Raw genomic sequence first — 16,809 nt, 5'->3', positions numbered from 1 at the left:
TCTCTCTCTCTCTCTGTCTCTCTCTCTCTCTCTCAAAAATAATAAATAAGTAGAACAGTACAATTAACCTCCATTATCATTCTTGTTTTATGTATTACCTGTTCCCTTTTTCCCTATAGTAGTTTATTTAAAAAAAATTTTTTTTATTTATTTTGAGGGAGAGAGAGAGTGAGCATGCACACACACGAATGGGGGAGGGGCAGAGAGAGAAGGAGAGAGAGAGAATCCCAAGCAGGCTTTGCATTGTCAGTACACAGCCCAAGAAAAGGCTCAAACCTACAAACTGTGAGATCATGACCTGAGCCAAAACTGAGAGATGTTTAACCAACTTAGCCACCTAGGAGGCACTACTGTAGTTCTATAAAAACAAAGTCTAGTCATGGTATCATTTTACCTGTCCATCCTTCAGTATCTTTTCTGTTAAGTAGTTTAATAAGCTTATTACATACTGATTGAATTTTTTCTCTAATGTTTTGTTTCTAGAAACAGATTGGCCACCACTCAAAATGTATATATTCATACTATGACCCATGTAATTCATGTTCCTTGAACTAGGTTATATGACAGTAGATCTTGCTTAAATTTGTGGTTCTTAAAATTTTTTTTATCATGGTACTCTTTGGCAGTCTTTTGAATCCTATGACTCTCTTTTTTGGAATAATGTTTTTACGTGCATAAAATAAAATAGAATAACAAAGGAAATTAATTACATTGAATTATAATTATCAAGATATTAAAGTTCTGACATGTTTCTTTCCTAATGAGTTAAATATCTAGCCACATGTCTAAAAACTACTATATTTTCTAAGCAGTAATAAGCATGTGACAATATTCTGAGATACCTGTACTGGTTGTAATATAAAAATATGTACCAGTTCTGTTAATAACAAAGTCTCAGGTATAATTAATACTGGTGTGGTTAGTTTCCTACATTCATTATTTAAGGAAATGCAAATTTCAGTGACAATGAAGGAGTATTTTACTCCCCATTCAAGTTTATGGCCCCTGCTTTAGAGTATTGGTTTTTATATTGATTTTTGGTTTTCATGGATGTCTCAAGCTATTGCTAGTACTCTACTCTTCCAGTTTTGCACTAGATATACCACTCTTGCTTTTATTCTATCTTGATTGGTCCTAGTTTATTTTAATACAAAAGCTTATGAGTTGAGAGCTCTGTTTTCTACCATTTTAACATAGCCACCCAAGATTTTTTAGTTAAGGGCTTGCATTTGAATGTGAAGAGTGTTATCTCAGACTGCGAGGGAAGGAATAAAGTTCCAGAACAGTAGCAGAGCAGAGTAGGAGAGCAGTTTTGTTCTCCTATCTTGAGAATTAGCGTATTTTCAGTTAGGAAAAATTTGTACAGATTCCTTACTTATAGCGATATGGAGCGATATCCAAGATCTAGTTTTTATAAGTATATACCTTGTTCTGTTTTTACAATTACAGAATCATTTTTTTCTTCAATATATGAAATTTATTGTTGTATATACATTGTTTAGTTCATAAAATCATTCAAATACCATATTTTACTTGAGGTTTACAACAACCCTGTGGGGTACAGTTGGCAACATTATTATTATTCTCATATGTGGAATGTGGAGACTGAGGCTTTGTTGTTTATATGAAAATACATGCAGCTTTACATCTTTAAGGTTGTAGATTGTTGCTCTTTGAGATATACCTAATCATTTTGTTGGATGTATGATTGTTCCAGGGTTAAACATGAATTTAGAAAAACAGTTTTGTTTGAGATGGCATCCTTGATTTTATGTTTCCTAAAATGTCATTGAAACCTGATTTTATAAAGGCATACTATGGGAGATTGTTAATCCTGCCTTCATGACCTTGAACTCAACATTTCACACCAGTTGAGTAATTTTGTCCTAGTTGATTTGCCTTGATAACACTTGGACTTTGATAAGAGGGCCAACTGTTTGGTCATTTTGTTTTTTATTTTTTTTTCTTTTTGCCTTAAATTATTTTTAATTTTTTTTTTAACGTTTATTTTATTTTTGAGACAGAGACAGAGCATGAACAAGGGAGGAGCAGAGAGAGAGGGAGACACAGAATCTGAAACAGGCTCCAGGCTCTGAGCTGTCAGCACAGAGCCCGACACGGGGCTCGAACTCACGGACCGTGAGATCATGACCTGAGCCGAAGTCGGATGCTTAACCGACCAAGCCACTCAGGCGCCCCACCTTAAATTATTTTTAATTATAATGTTTCTTGTTTTCAGTTTTCAAAACTGTTGTGTTGGATGATCACTCAACATCACAAACACAAACACGGTGATTATGGTTGTTTATGATGGAAAAAATCACAATGAAATTTAACTATCCTGTAATAGAAGGTCAAATATGCAACAATCCATATTTGGAATAGTTTTTATAAAGAAGACAAGTACTAGGAATTCAGTAAATACTGGTTAATGCATACAGTTTTGATTAATTTATGAGCTAATTGATTTCCATGAGTTATGCTATTAGGAGGAAAAGATATAAGCATGAGAACATGCTGCTTCTAGGATGATGAGGAGGAAACAGATTATACAACAGTAGGTAACTCTGAAATGAGTAATGTGTATACTTGCTCTTAGTAAAATTCACACTGGCTCAGAGTAAACTCTTGGTATAGAAATTTGGCAGTGATTTACTAAAATTAAGTAGCTTGACCATCTTTTTTGATGCTCTTGGAGTTTTTATTACTATTTTTGCACGATTCTTTTTTATCATTTGCCACATGTACTTTTCTGTCTTTTCTTGATTTGCTAAATGCCAGTTGAGGGGTACAGACAGTAATGCTGTAAATATTGAGGGAGGAGCCCCCATTTACTAAGATATTTGTAAAGGAAGTGCGATCATCTGGATCTTGAAGTAGGACCTACCCAAGCAGATAGTCATATAGAGGCATTCTAAATAAATGGAGTGGCATTAGGAAATGCACTTTTAGGAAATAGGCAGTGTTAAAAAGTAGATAATTTTGATTAGTGCAGAGGGTTTGTGTTGGGCAAGAAATGCTTGAAGAGATAATTTGGGGTCAGATTGTAGAAACTCTTGAATACGTGAAAGAGATTGGGATTTTGTTCTGTAGGTTTATGCCCTTTGAATTGGGGTATACATTCTTGCTATATGAGATCTGCAAGACCACAGGATAAACATGACATATCTTCCAGGAACATAACTTTTTAGAAGATTTGGAGAAAAAATAACTGTTTTTAAATATGGAGATGATTTATAGAGTAGAATACACAATTCACATGCAATTTTAAGATAAATTGTAAGATTTAAGATAAAATCCTAGTAAGATTCTAAAATTTGTGTTTATATAAAGCCATTTTCATCCCAGCACTGTAAGGAAGTGCTTTCATTATCCTCAAGCTGTTAAACTCTTTTAATAGACAAGTTTGAACATCATAGGTCAAAGTAGGATGTAGCCATTGTAAATTTGTTTTAGGAAAATTGAAGGAAGATAGACAAACTTAGGAGACTATTTAGATAATTTAAAACTCAGGGTAAAAGTGGGTCTTGGTGGGCTTTGGGCAGTAGACATGGGAAGAAATGGTATCATATTAACAGACCTTTCAAAGGAAGATTGTATTCCATTTAGTGGCTTCAGATACAGGAGAGGTGGTTTACAAAGTAGAAAGACAGAGATGTCTTCCAGGTTTTAAGCTTGGATGACTGGAAGCATGATACTACCATTAGTGAATATGCAGAAGTAAGGAGGAGTGTGATAAGGTAGAAAGGAAGGACCAGCAGGGGCAGTAAGGCTTTAATGAGTTTTGATATGTTGAATTTGAGGAGATTATAGGGTATCAAAAGGAGGAATGGCAAACAGGCAATGTAAGAAGGGGAACCAGAGAGAGATCTGGGGATAATATGTAAATTTGGAACTTTACTCATTGAAAATAGAGGAGTCCATGAGAGTAAATAGACTTTCTGAGGATCAGAGTAGAAGAGATGATTGAAAAGTGTGCATTGGCCCGAATATATCACTTACTAGGAGGGAATAGGGCTATAAAAATGCATCCAGGCTAAGGATAATCCTGAGAGTGTAATAGTAGTGTGGAAGTGAAATGAAAGTGAAGTTTGGAAGAAGAATATTGTTTATTAGTAAGTAGCAGAGAGATCCAAGAGAATGTGGACTGAGGAAAGGCCATTTGATTAGACAATTGTGAGTTAGTGGTGTAATTAGAATACTTGGCAAAGTAGTGAGGACAGAAGGACATGATTTGTGAACCATAAAAAAAAATTCTTTCTCTTCCAGAATTATCTCTCCACTGAGCATATTTTATATGCAGAAAAAAACTAACTTAGTACTCCTAAAAGGAACAAAATGAAACTTACTGTGTAAGAATTGTAAAAAAAAAAAAAAAAAAAAAAAAAAAGGGACGAATAGAAAAAACAATTGATATATTAAATAATGCATTATTTTGTATTTAAAAGCTTCCAATTTTTTTGTGAAAAAAAGTCATTTTGGCATTCTGGCTCCAAAGTCAATTTTGACAGTTCGGCTGCAGTTTTAAAAACTAAAACCTATTCTTGCCTTTGTTCTTTTGTACTCTTTGGGAACAAAATATTTATGTAGGATCCACATAGATCATACATGTTTACATATGACATGTTATACATATATGACATGTAGAGAAAAATACATAATGCTGAATATTTATTGACTAAGGTAAGTCACTATGTAACTTGGGCATTTTATTCTTTAAAAACTGGATTTAATTCAAAATTTTATTTCCATTTGCTAGTTTCTTTAAAAACCTTATTTAGAAATAAATACTGACAAGTGATATTCTGGTCAGAAGATTGGCATCTTGTAATCCTTGAGGATTAGAATTTAAATGATTTAAATTAGAAATAGCATAATCATACTTCTATTACGTGTCACTAAAAAAACTACAAGAATTTAAATTTCCATATATTAAGGGATGAGTCTTTATTGAATTTGAAAATGTACATATACATCTGTCAGGCTGTTTAAACATTCAACAACTTGTTATGATTTTTAGTTCTATATGACAACCTACACAAACGTATTAGACTCATACTGTGCCCAGGGAGAATAAATTATTAAACTTTAACTTGATGCTGCAAATACATTCTTTCTCATTACATTCTGACAAGATCCCTTTAAATTGTTTTCACATCATTAAGTGTTAAAACATATAAAATGTATGCCGTATATACATAAGTTAACAAATATGTTACGATACAGTGATACCTGATATTAAAGTCAATATGACCTAATAATCATGATCTACTGCATTTAAGACAGTTAATCTACTTCAATATAGTATTATATCCTGCTTCATTTGACTTCCTAAATAAAGCATACCAAACATTTGTTTCAGATTTTGTTGTAGCAAAATGAAACATCAGTTTTAAAATTAGTATTACAGATTTTCATGTGTACTCTGAACTGACTGAATTTTAATTTTTAAATTAATAATATTACAGAATCTAGGAACTATACAATTATCAGTCTTTTATGTTTATTCAAGTTCAGAATTTTGGCAAGAAAATTTTTTTAACTGAGGAAGTTGTAAAATTAGCTTACATGATGACTTTCAAAATAAAAGTCCTTGTAAGTTTTTTATTTTAAAAAAATTACTTAAAAATTCACCCATTGGTTAAAATTTGGATTGTGACTATATAAAACTGATACTCATATCACAAAATATATGTATAAATGATATAAGAATTTTGATTGGGAAAGATAAATGGTGTTCTTTGAGGTGATTTGATGGTATGTTTACTTTCAAGTTGATAGTGGCTTTAAAATCAAGAGTCTATTTCTGAATCCTTGTGTTAGGGATTTAATATCAGATTATTAAACCACAGTAATTTCAGATGAATTTAATGTTTGATTTGTTGGCTCTTTAATTTGTCTCAGTTCATTCAGAGCTTTCTGAATCTGTTGGATGGATCAACATTTTAGTTGATTTGATAGAGTACAACCTTCCATTTTGAGACTTCCAATATATTCCTCTTCTCTCTGGCTTAGTTTTTGCTCTTGGCTTGTTATATTTACCATTCAGGTTGTTTTCCCTACATACATCGTGACACCACCAGCCTCCTAAAGAAGATAGATATGGAATTTAATGAATACAAACTTTAGGTACTGTTAATGCATTTCCCTATGAGTACATCTTCATTTCTTACAATATGACAGTATTGTATGCCTTATGCATGTATCCCAATTTTAAATAATCTGTGTAATTCTCATGTATGCCACCCAAAATAAAATATCTTAGGCTATTTATAAAACATTATTATAAAATAAATTCTTATAAAATAAAATAGCTAGGTAAAATACCTAGTTGAACCATAATCCAGTTAATACTTATGTTAAGACATTTTTACCTATAGTCAAAATGTTTATTTGGGATTCAGTTTTTAAAGAGTTGACATTGTAGATATTAGCTAATACTTTGGGAAGACATTCTGTAGATACGAAAATGAATTATTGATGTTAGGAAAAAGATACCTGAATAACTTTCTGGACAGTTGACATGTCCTTTTGCTTTATGATCCCAAGTAGAAAATGCCAAATCTTTGTGTTCCGGGAATGCGTTGGGGACATTGCCAGTAATCTCAACTAGGTGTAGTGTATAGTTGGTTTCATGATCTCCCAAGTGAAAGGAATATTCGATATAATGCTTGTTGTCTTTCCAGTCTTCTAGTTCAATTCGTAAAACGTAATTAGATTGCTTTACTATGGAATATATCTTCTCTAGACCCAACCAAAATTCTCCTGAAAAGAAAGTGAAAATCTGTGGGTTGTTACCTGCAGATTAGGCACAAACAGTTTTTGTGGGGTTTTTTTTTTTAGTGTTTTTTATTGGTGCAAATCAATGAATTGTTTTAGCCTTGAATCCCTTGGTTATTTTAGAGTCTCTTAAAATATTTCTTTTTAAAACAATTTTATTGAATATAGTGAAAAGTACAAAAAATATAAAAAATATTAATAGGCCTGCCTAAAGTTTGATTAGCCTTTCTAAAATGAATATTGTGAGATGTATTTCTTGGATGAAATATATTAGGCAATTGTAGATATTTTAGATCTGGTCATTGGTAAAATATTATCTCATTTCTGGGTCCTTATGTGTACTGGCTTTGCTATCAAGAATTTATTAATACCCATATACTATCAGAAGTTTTGTTAAGGATTTCTACTATTATATCCAGTATTGCTTGGATAGTAGTGTCATTTTCTTCAAATATAGTCTTGGCCTTTGATATTTGCTTGATATACGTTTTCTTTGTAGAAAAATAAGGGAATAGAATTTTACAGACATTTTAAGTTAAAAAATTCTTAATAACTTCTCTATAATTTTAAAAATTATTTTTCTTTGAAATTAAAAGCATAACAAATATAGACACTTTTGAATTATCACAGTCTTCTGTTAAAGTATTTAAGGAAAAAAGACAAACTGTTTTATTGCTATTGAATTAGAAGACAATTTTAAGGATTACAAGTACAAATGGCTTACTTTCTTATAGAAGTAAATGAATACTCTGGACTTAACAGTCAGCCTTTTATTTTGGGGTTACAAATAATCATTCTTAGAAGATTAGTTAGGGATTTAACTAGTAGTTTGAATACAAAATTTCTTAAATGATCAAATAGTACTGAATGTTAAGTCAAAATTTGATATCATAATGGATGTTTTCCACTTTATATATGAGTGCTTACATTTGTGATTTTTTTTTTTTTTTTTAATTTTTGGGACAGAGAGAGACAGAGCATGAACGGGGGAGGGGCAGAGAGAGAGGGAGACACAGAATCGGAAACAGGCTCCAGGCTCCGAGCCATCAGCCCAGAGCCCGACGCGGGCTCCCCTGTTTGTGAATTTTTATAATGTGCCTTTTTGGGTTTAAAACCATTTTTGTTATGCTTATTTTATTTTATTATATTTTGTGATAAAAATATAGTAATTTGTATTAACTAATTTCCTTTAAATCACACATTCTATAGTATACATTTATAATATTTAAACAATTAAGATTTAAACATTTAGTACTGTATATCTGACAGTTTCCTTGTTCCTTTCACCTTCCAAATAATTAATATCTAAAATGTTAAAAAAAGAAAGTAGAGTGACCTGTGATAAGGATGGTTTTCTTCAGAGCTCATTCAAATATAGCATTTACCACTTATCAGAGCACATAGCACTTCATCATAATTGTCTTTAATAATTATAGTTATGATAATTAGAAGCCATCCAATTAAATTGAGATACATATACTTAAGAGCAGACATGAAATTATGGTAAGCATAATTCAAACAGTCGCTTGTAATAAATATAGATTACTGACAGATATGTAATTATGTGTTCTATGAAGTTCTGTGAAGGCTGGGACTATCCCTCATTCGTTGTTGCATTCCTAATGCCCAATCCATAATAGCTTCTCAGTAAATATATTTTTTAAGTGTTTTTATTTATTTTTGAGAGAGAGAGAGTATGAGCAGGAGAGGGGCAGAAAGATAAAGGGGGGTAGAGAATCCAAAGCGGGCTCTGCGCTGACAGCAAGACCAATGCGGGGCTTGAACTGATGAACCATGAGATTATGACCTGAGCCGAAGTCAGATGCTCAACTGACTGAGCTACCCAGGCACCCCAATAGATTTTACAAATAAATGAATGAAGTCACCTTACCGTCAAGCCTCCCAAAACCATATCTGTAGTTTTCCCAAGTTTCATTGAAGTTTTGTGATCCGTCTATTCGGTGTTGAATCACTGTCCATGAACTACCTGAATATAATGAACGTAATTGTGTACTTTAGTAGATTGATGCTGACAGATGCAACAAAATACTGTTTTCTTGTTTTGGTTTTAATTGGTAGCACTGTAATATAGTTATTAATGTTGCTATGGTGGTACCATTATTATGGTACCAAGAAGTTAAGTAAAGGGCAAATAATGAATTTGTCTTAATAAACTTATTAACAATAGTATTTCAGATTACTTTATGGAAAATAATTGAACAAGTGCATGAGTGAATATGAAACGAAACAAAGCAAATGTAAGTACTAGAGCTATATAACTACTCATGTTGCTTATGTTTCATTTTATTTTCACAACAAAGATGACAGGATTTAGTTTTACTAATAGGCAGTGAGTAACCTGAGCTAATTATAGTCCATTTTCTCTTCAGGCTGGCTTTACCTGATTTAACATCACAGTAGACATTAAAAGCTTGAGAGTTGCTGGGTCTAATGGAGTAGATGCCACTTGTATGTTCACCTCTGTTATAAATGGTGGTACAATTAGCAGGAATGTCTAGAATCAAGAAGGTTTATTACATAAGATACAGTAATAGGAATGGTATCTTTAGAGCTTGGGCTTTTACTTGACATTTTATGGAATTGTGGTGAATGTAGCCCTTAGCCTTTTTTAGTAATGTATTACCAAGAAAGTACTTTATGCTAAGGCGGATTTATTAGACGGCATGTTATACAAATACTATTAAAATAGTTATTATCAAACTGATTTTTAAAAAAATTTTTTCTTAATGTTTATTTTTGAGAGAGAGAACACAAGCCAGAGAGGGACAGAGAGAGAGGGAGACACAGAATCTGAAGCAGGCTCCAGGCTCCAAGCTGTCAGCATAGAGCCCCATGCAGGGCTCAAACTCATGAACTGTGAGATCTTGATCTCAGCTGAAGTCAGACCCTTAACCGAGTGAGCCACCCAGGTGCCCCTCAAACTGATTTCTTTTTAAGAAAAGTGACAAAATGAGAATTTTAGACACATATTTTGTTAGATAAAGGAAGGATATAAATTTATTTTATATCCTTTTTTTGAGAGTGACAGAGAGACAGAGCGTGAGTGGGGAAGGGACAGACAGAGAGGGAGACACAGAATCCTAGCAGGCTTGAGGCTCTGAGCTGTCAGCACAGAGCCCGATGCGGGGCTCAAACTCAGGAGCAATAAAATCATGACTTGAGAGGAAGTCAGACGCTTAACCAACTGAGCCACCCAGGCTCCCCAGGAAGGATATAAATATAATACTACATAACACATTATTACAGTGTTTGGCGTATAGCACATAGTCAACAGGTGGAAAGAGTGAATATACATGAAGGAAACTTACAGAGAGACCTTTTGTGTATGTGTATGAATTACATAAAAGTAAGTGTATTTTGAAAGTATTATTATTTTCTTAAAGTATCGTCAGGAATGGAGACTTTGTTCTCCTGTCTTTGTGTTTTTCTTATGAAGATTTTGAAGGAATCAGGAAGGTAGAAACATTAGAGAGAACTTCATAGTCTTTCCACCTGTATTCAGGAATTGTTAACCTTTTGCCATTTTTGCTTTATAAACATACATATATACAAACATGTATTTTGCTGTACTATTTGAAATTTGCAAACATCATGACCCTTAGCCACTTAAATATTTCGACATGTATCTCTTAAACATGAAATTATTTTATTGCATGACTATAATACTATTGTTACATCTAAGAAATTTTAAAATAATGTCATATTATCTAATATCAAGTCTACAACTGTATTTTCCTGATTGTCTTAAAAATGTGTTTTATAGGGTTAAAAGAGCTGCCAGGATCCAATTAAGGTTGACACATTGTATTTGGTAGATTTGTCTCTTTACTCTCCTTTAGTTTAGAACAGGTCCCAAGAATAGCAATTATTTTTTATGGGAATGTCTAAGATAGGAAAAGAATTTGATGATAATACCTTCAAGAAGGAAACCCAACAAATTAACTTACCATCATGTTCTACAATTTTTGTTTCATTCAAGTGAAGAAAAGGGGTAGTTCTTGGTGCCCTTGGTTTAGAAGAAAGAGAATTTTCTGTGGATTCTTGAACACCAGTTCTTCTTAGCTGATGGAAGAATATAAAAATGGTATGGAATATACAGTTAGGGGAATCTGAGGGAGGATATTAAGATTACAATTTATATACATCTTTAAGTTCATAGTATGTTATTGCTCTTGATGTTAAGAGGGATAAACAATGCTGTACAGATTATATAGATGACTTGTTCTCAAAATATGTAATCAGGCACATTGTTTAATGGGTTTAAAAAACTAGGGAGAGCAAAGCACAAACCAGAAATTAGTCAAAAAACAGCAAGACCAAAGGTAGAGACTTTGCTTAGCATATTTTAACATGTTCTGTTTATTTACATGAATAGAATATATATGCTATTCAGTAGTAGGCAGATTTTAAGTTTTAATAATTCTCAGTTGTAGGCCTTATTGATTGATTCTCAGACCTGCCTAAAGACTTAGCACATAATTTGAATAAGGCTTCTTCTATCCTTCCTCCCTCCCTCCCTTCCTTCCTTCCTTCCTTCCTTCCTTCCTTCCTTCCTTCCTTCCTTCCTTCCTCCCTTCTTCTTTTTTCAAGTTTATTTATTTCTGAGGGGGGTAGGGGCAGAGAGAGAGAGGAGGCAGAGGATTGAAGTAGGCTCTGAGCTGACCGCAGAGAGCCGGATGCGGGGCTCGAACTCATGAACCGTGAGGTCATGTCCTGAGCCAAAGTCAGACACTTAACCAACTGAGCCACCCAGGCACCCTGAACAAGGCTGCTTTCTTAATAGTTTTTTTGGAATGTAAATATATCTGTAGAGGTGACAGATTGGCAGCTTTATTTGCTTACTTTCAATACATTCAATATTTCATTGTTAGTTTTAGCAATAACAGCTTACTTTTATGTAAAGTGTGCTGGGTTTGCATTTTATTGACTGAAAGCTTTTCTTATTGTTGGCCTGAGAAAACAGAATATGTAATATCTTATTAGTGTTTTTTGATATCAGCATTTTTTAGGACGTAATTCTTAAGGATCTGTTGCAAAGTTCATTTGTTGGGTATTAACCTTTTTTTCCCTAAGTAACTGTGTGATGTTAAAGTCGCTTAACATAGAGTTTTAGACTCTTATTTTAAATTTGAGGAAGTTGGATCAGATGATCTAAGGCTTCTTCCAACTCAGATATTCATTGTTTTGAATTCTTCATACATTTTATTATTAGGATGTATGTAATTTGATAATAGTGACATTTTGTTTCTGTGAGTAGGCTCATTTAACTGTTATAAAAGATATAAGAAAAAAGAAATAAGAAAAATAATGTAATGAGGAAATTATGGAAATCAAAACTAGTTGTTGGCAACAAACCCTTTTGGATAGTTAGGAAAAATAATAAAATAACTTAGTAAATTATGTCTCATAATTAGCAAAAATAACCTGAAATTATGAGTTATAAAATTACTGAAACATATAATGATGTTTGTTTAGTGGAAATTGTTTTATAATTCTTGGCAACTATTTTTTTTTCACAAGTTTCTCCAAGTTTGTATTAGTTTTGGAACCCTCTTGAGTGCCTGTTCCATAGCATTACTAATTAATATTTTCGAACTGTGGTATTCCATATTGAAATGTGTAGGTTCTCACATAGCTTTATTCAAGACAGGTATCTCCCTCACCAGCCAGCTGTTTACATTGTAGATTAATTATATTGTTGGGTATTCAACTTTAATCATCAGGCACACAGTTTCTAATACTATTAATAATAGCATGCTTTTGTTGACTTCTTTGTGTTAAATATGACATTAAATTTACTCAACATATTTATTGAGTTCCTACTATGTCTTATACAATATTCTATATTTTGAGGCGTCAGCTATGAAAAAATGAAGAAAATCCCTGTTCTCATGGAGTTTACATTCTTGTGAGGGGACAAATAACTAAAAAATATATATATATTGCATGAAATAGAGCTACATGTAAAGGAAAAAAGGAGAGTAATGAAGGAGGTAGCAGGTTTTTAAGTATGGGCTTAGGGATTATAATTTTTGATTAAGTGACTTGGGAAGGCTTCACTGAGAATTTTACATTTGAGAAAGACCTAAAGGAAATGAGAGTGGGCCATGCAGATACCAGGGAGAAGAGCATTCCAGATATGGGGAGCATGGGCAAAAGCCCTGAGACAGCAGCATGTTCGATGTGTTTGAGTAACGGGGAAGAGTACCCCAGTATGACTAGAATAGTGGAGATGAAGTCAGAGAGATGAGTCATTGGGGGTCTTGTGGCCACTGGAAGTGAGATGGGAAGCCACTGTGTGGTTTTAAACAAAGAGAGATGTGATCCAATTTTAACTTTTGATAGAATCATGTTAGTGGCTCTATTGGAGGTATACTTTACATAAATTAATTCTTTTTTTTTTTCTCACAACACTCCTATAAGATAGGTTCTTTATTTTCTTCATAGAATAAGTGAAGAAACTGAGAGACAGAGGAGTTAGGTCACACCAAAGTTTTAGAGCCCAGATTCAAACCGAGGTAGTTTATGAGCTTTAGAGTCTCCAATCTTAACGATCATGCCGATGTGATGGGTTTACTCACTATCCCAACTAGAAGTTTTAAAAATAAATTTAGGGCTTAATGTTCCCATAAACCTAGATTTTATGTAAAAAATTGGACAAGCCATTAAAATATTGACTTACCTGTTTTTCTATTTCTTTTATTTGACTATGCTGTTGATTTAATTGTCTGTATTGTTCCTCCACGGTCTGGAGAAGGTCTTTGATGCTGTTATCTTGCTGTTCTACAAAATTCTGGACATAGATTGTAGGGTGGTTAGAAGTTTATTTCTTCTTTCTTTTTTCTTTGCTTTTTTGTTAAGTGAGTCTTTTTTGTTTTTTGTAACTATTACAATCTAAATTTTTAAAATTAATAGTGGATTAGATAATTGAATATTGGCAACCATTTTCTCTTGTATGCTTCAAATCCTTTTGTTTTTACGATTTAAAATGTACTATCTCTAAAACCTGATTTCCTGAACTTTAAAGTAGTTCAGTTAAATGGAAAAAAAAACCCATAGTATTTTAATAGGAATTAATCTTTACCATTTACTTACTACTTTTATCCATTTTATTTATTTATTTATTTATTTATTTATTTATTTATTTATTTATTTATTTATACTTTTATCCATTTTCAATATGGGAGGATAGTTTCAAATTATCTTCCTCTAACCTTTTACCTGCCTCTAGTAATTGGCAATATTGTAATAATTTAGTGTTCTAAAATTTTATTAATTGATTTATAATTTTCATCTGAAATAAGTGTAGAATCATAAACAACTTGAAATTATAACGGGAAATTTTATTTCCTAGAAGCTTTTTTTCCTTGAGAAAAGTATAGTATCTCAATGATTCAACAAAGTAGCATGTCTTAAAACATTTTTAAAAAAGATCCATATTGAAAACATAATCATGAACCCTCTTTGATTTCTACTTACTTTAAGTGAAGTTATTTCTGGGTGTTCCTGGATTTCAGGTTGATTTTTAGTTAAATTGGTTAATTGCTTCTCCAAATATTTCACTTTTTGTTGAAGTAGATTTTTTTCTTCTAGGAGGCTTTCAAGTTTTGAGGTGAGTTCAAGTGACATATTCTTTACTTCTTCATTCTTGACTTGTAGTTTGGATGTAGTTCTTCTAAGTTCCTTTTCTTCTTCTTTGATTTCATTGGTTTGCAGTGATAGGTCATAAAAAGACTGATCAAATATGTTGAGTTTTTGAAATATGTCATTAATTTGGCCCTTAGTCTTATGGACAAAGTCTTTAAGACCATGTCCTAACTGAAGGAGGCCATTGGCTAAAATTTTTACATCATCTAACATAGCAAATCTTGATTTTGGCTCTGGAGACATAGAATCATATGATGAATAGTCTTGGTCAATTTTGGAAGAAATAACTAGAGGAACAATAAAAAGAAAGAGCTTAATCGTGTGCATTTTTATCGTAATTATTCAACTAATTTTCTCCTGTAGGCAGACCTAGACTTCTAAACTCTATATATACCACTATTTGCCACACTGCAAACAGTAAGGTTGGCAGGTGAATATAGTTAATCATTAAGCTGTGTAAACTTGTACGAATGTAACCTTCTATATTGAGTTAGATCAGTGCTAAATGAAATCAAAGAAATGAGCAATTAACCTTCATTTTAAATTGTTACTGTATTTAATTCTGCAGTATTATAAACTTCAGTTTCAGGGTTGTGAGAGCTACCTTTTTTAAACGCTTATTTTAATTTACCATGATTTTTAAAAGAGATTTACAATTAAACTCTTTTGACTGGTAAATTAGCATTAAGGTTGAGGAAGATTAGCGAATTAAGGATGTGTTTCCCAAATTGTATTTTAGTTATTTTGGAAACAGCAACCTATTCCCAGAAATGGTTTCTCTCTGAAGCTTTCCTTCACTGCTTCAGGTGGTATTAAGGGCTCTCAATGCAGCATTCCTGTGATACTCTGTAAAAGCTAACATGATTATACATTCCTTATTATTTGTCACTGTAATTGTTAGTATGTCTTTTGCTTCAGAATATCTTTCCTAACCATATTTTTATATTGTCATAAAATCTCATACATTAAAAGGCATTTCACTCCCTTTTTGTGTTATATAAAGCTGTGTCTATGTTCTAACTTCTTTTCCATGTGCCCACTGAAAGACCAATAGATTAGGTGATCTTGTACAGTCAAGCCAGAATTATATACTTCCAGTGTCAGAAACAATTTGCTTGTTGTAAGTTTTTCTGAACTTTGTGAGATTGGTAACAACTTTGGTAACATAAATTTAACAAAACCAACAAATTAATAGTGTGTTCAAAAACAAATGTTCTACTGTGCTTCTAACATAGTATTAAAAGGAAAAATATCAAATCCCTTGTTTAATTATTACTGATTAGCCTTCTTGAGTGCTCATTGAGAACTTTTTGAGAAGATAATAAATCCTTTAAAAATGCCTTATTTTGGATGCCTGGGTGGCTTGGTCAGTTAAACGTCCGACTCTTGATTGCAGTTCAGGTCTTGATCTCGGGGTTGTGAGTTCAAGCCCTGCATTGGGCTCTGTGCTGGGTGTGAAGCCAACTTAAAAAACAATGCATTATCTTGACAAATGAATATAGTAAAATAAGAGTGTGGGCTCTGGAATCAGACTGTCATCCATATCCAAGACCCAGCTCTAACTTTCTGGTCTTGGGCAAGTTATGCAACCTCCCCATACCTCAGTCTTCTCATCTGTAAATTGAGATAGTTATTGTACGTACTTAAATAGGGTTATGAGAATTAAAAGAAATGATAGGTGTAGAGCACTTAGAACAGTGTCTGGCAAATAGGAAACACTCAAAGTGTTAGTTATTGTATCACATGAATGATCTTTGAACCAGTGTATGTGTAATCAGGCCTGAGAGAAATTTTTAAATAAAGTTAATAGCTTTTTTGTAAGGGAAAAAGTTTTAACATAATGTACTTACACGGTTTAAATAGTAAATTGTCAAGCAAAACTTTACAACATGAACCATTTCCAAATTTCTATTCTTAGCAATGCCTCTTCCTGGTATAAAATAAAGACCATTTCCTTTGACGATTTAGGATTAAGGGCTTTTAGATTTAAGAGCTACAGTCAAGTAGTTTACCACAGTGGTTGAGAGTATGATTCTGGAGAGAAGCTGGCTGACTAGGAATCTGGCTCTGCCGTTCTTCAGCTCTGTGACTGTTGGTCAAATTACTTAGCTTTTCTGTACCTGTATTTTCTCAGCTGTCAAGTGAAGATAATACCTACTTACAGGGTTGTATAAAGATTAAGAATTAGGGGCGCTTGGGTGGCTCAGTCAGTTAAGCGTCTGACTTCAGCTCAGGTCACGATCTCGCGGTCCGCAAGTTCGAGCCCCGCGTCGGGCTCTGGGCTTATGGCTTGGAGCCTGGAGCCTGCTTCTGATTCTGTGTCTCCCTCTCTCTCTGCCCCTCCCCTGTTCATGCTGTGTC

The 16,809-nt window shown here is 33.1% G+C and overlaps 2 protein-coding genes across 12 annotated transcripts in view; one reads left to right on the top strand and one right to left on the bottom strand.

The window, feature by feature from the left end:
• DOCK7 (dedicator of cytokinesis 7) overlaps nt 1-16,809 on the top strand; it is a 231,470-nt gene that overhangs the window by 87,230 nt on the left and 127,431 nt on the right. The window lies entirely within an intron of this gene.
• Nucleotides 4,919-14,834, bottom strand: ANGPTL3 (angiopoietin like 3). 2 transcript variants are annotated; one of them, XM_040470462.1, is made up of 7 exons: nt 14,281-14,834; nt 13,484-13,594; nt 10,749-10,863; nt 9,140-9,295; nt 8,672-8,767; nt 6,499-6,765; nt 4,919-6,087 (listed from the first exon to the last, which is right to left on the bottom strand). In XM_040470462.1, exons 1-7 carry the CDS (start codon nt 14,773-14,775, stop codon nt 5,906-5,908), a joined length of 1,422 nt encoding a protein of 473 aa, XP_040326396.1. In that variant the 5' UTR covers nt 14,776-14,834; the 3' UTR covers nt 4,919-5,905. The 2 variants fall into 2 exon arrangements, with proteins under 2 accessions (XP_040326396.1, XP_040326397.1); XM_040470463.1 differs by having other exon boundaries at nt 9,182-9,295; nt 14,281-14,832.

The sequence above is a fragment of the Herpailurus yagouaroundi genome, unplaced genomic scaffold, assembly GCF_014898765.1.
Source record: "Herpailurus yagouaroundi ecotype Mexico unplaced genomic scaffold, PumYag 77, whole genome shotgun sequence".
NCBI lineage: Eukaryota > Metazoa > Chordata > Mammalia > Carnivora > Felidae > Herpailurus > Herpailurus yagouaroundi.
This window is presented reverse-complemented; position numbering and strand designations above follow the sequence as displayed.

Excerpts from the sequence above, each read along its gene's own strand:
- ANGPTL3 (XM_040470462.1), bottom strand. The coding sequence starts at position 14,775 with ATGCACACGATTAAGCTCTTTCTTTTTATTGTTCCTCTAGTTATTTCT. Across the intron at positions 10,864-13,483 it reads TAAAAGAAATAGAAAAACAG|CTAAGAAGAACTGGTGTTCA; the intron begins GTAAGTCAATAT and ends TTCTTCCATCAG. Across the intron at positions 6,766-8,671 it reads TGGTTTTGGGAGGCTTGACG|GAGAATTTTGGTTGGGTCTA; the intron begins GTAAGGTGACTT and ends CTTTCTTTTCAG.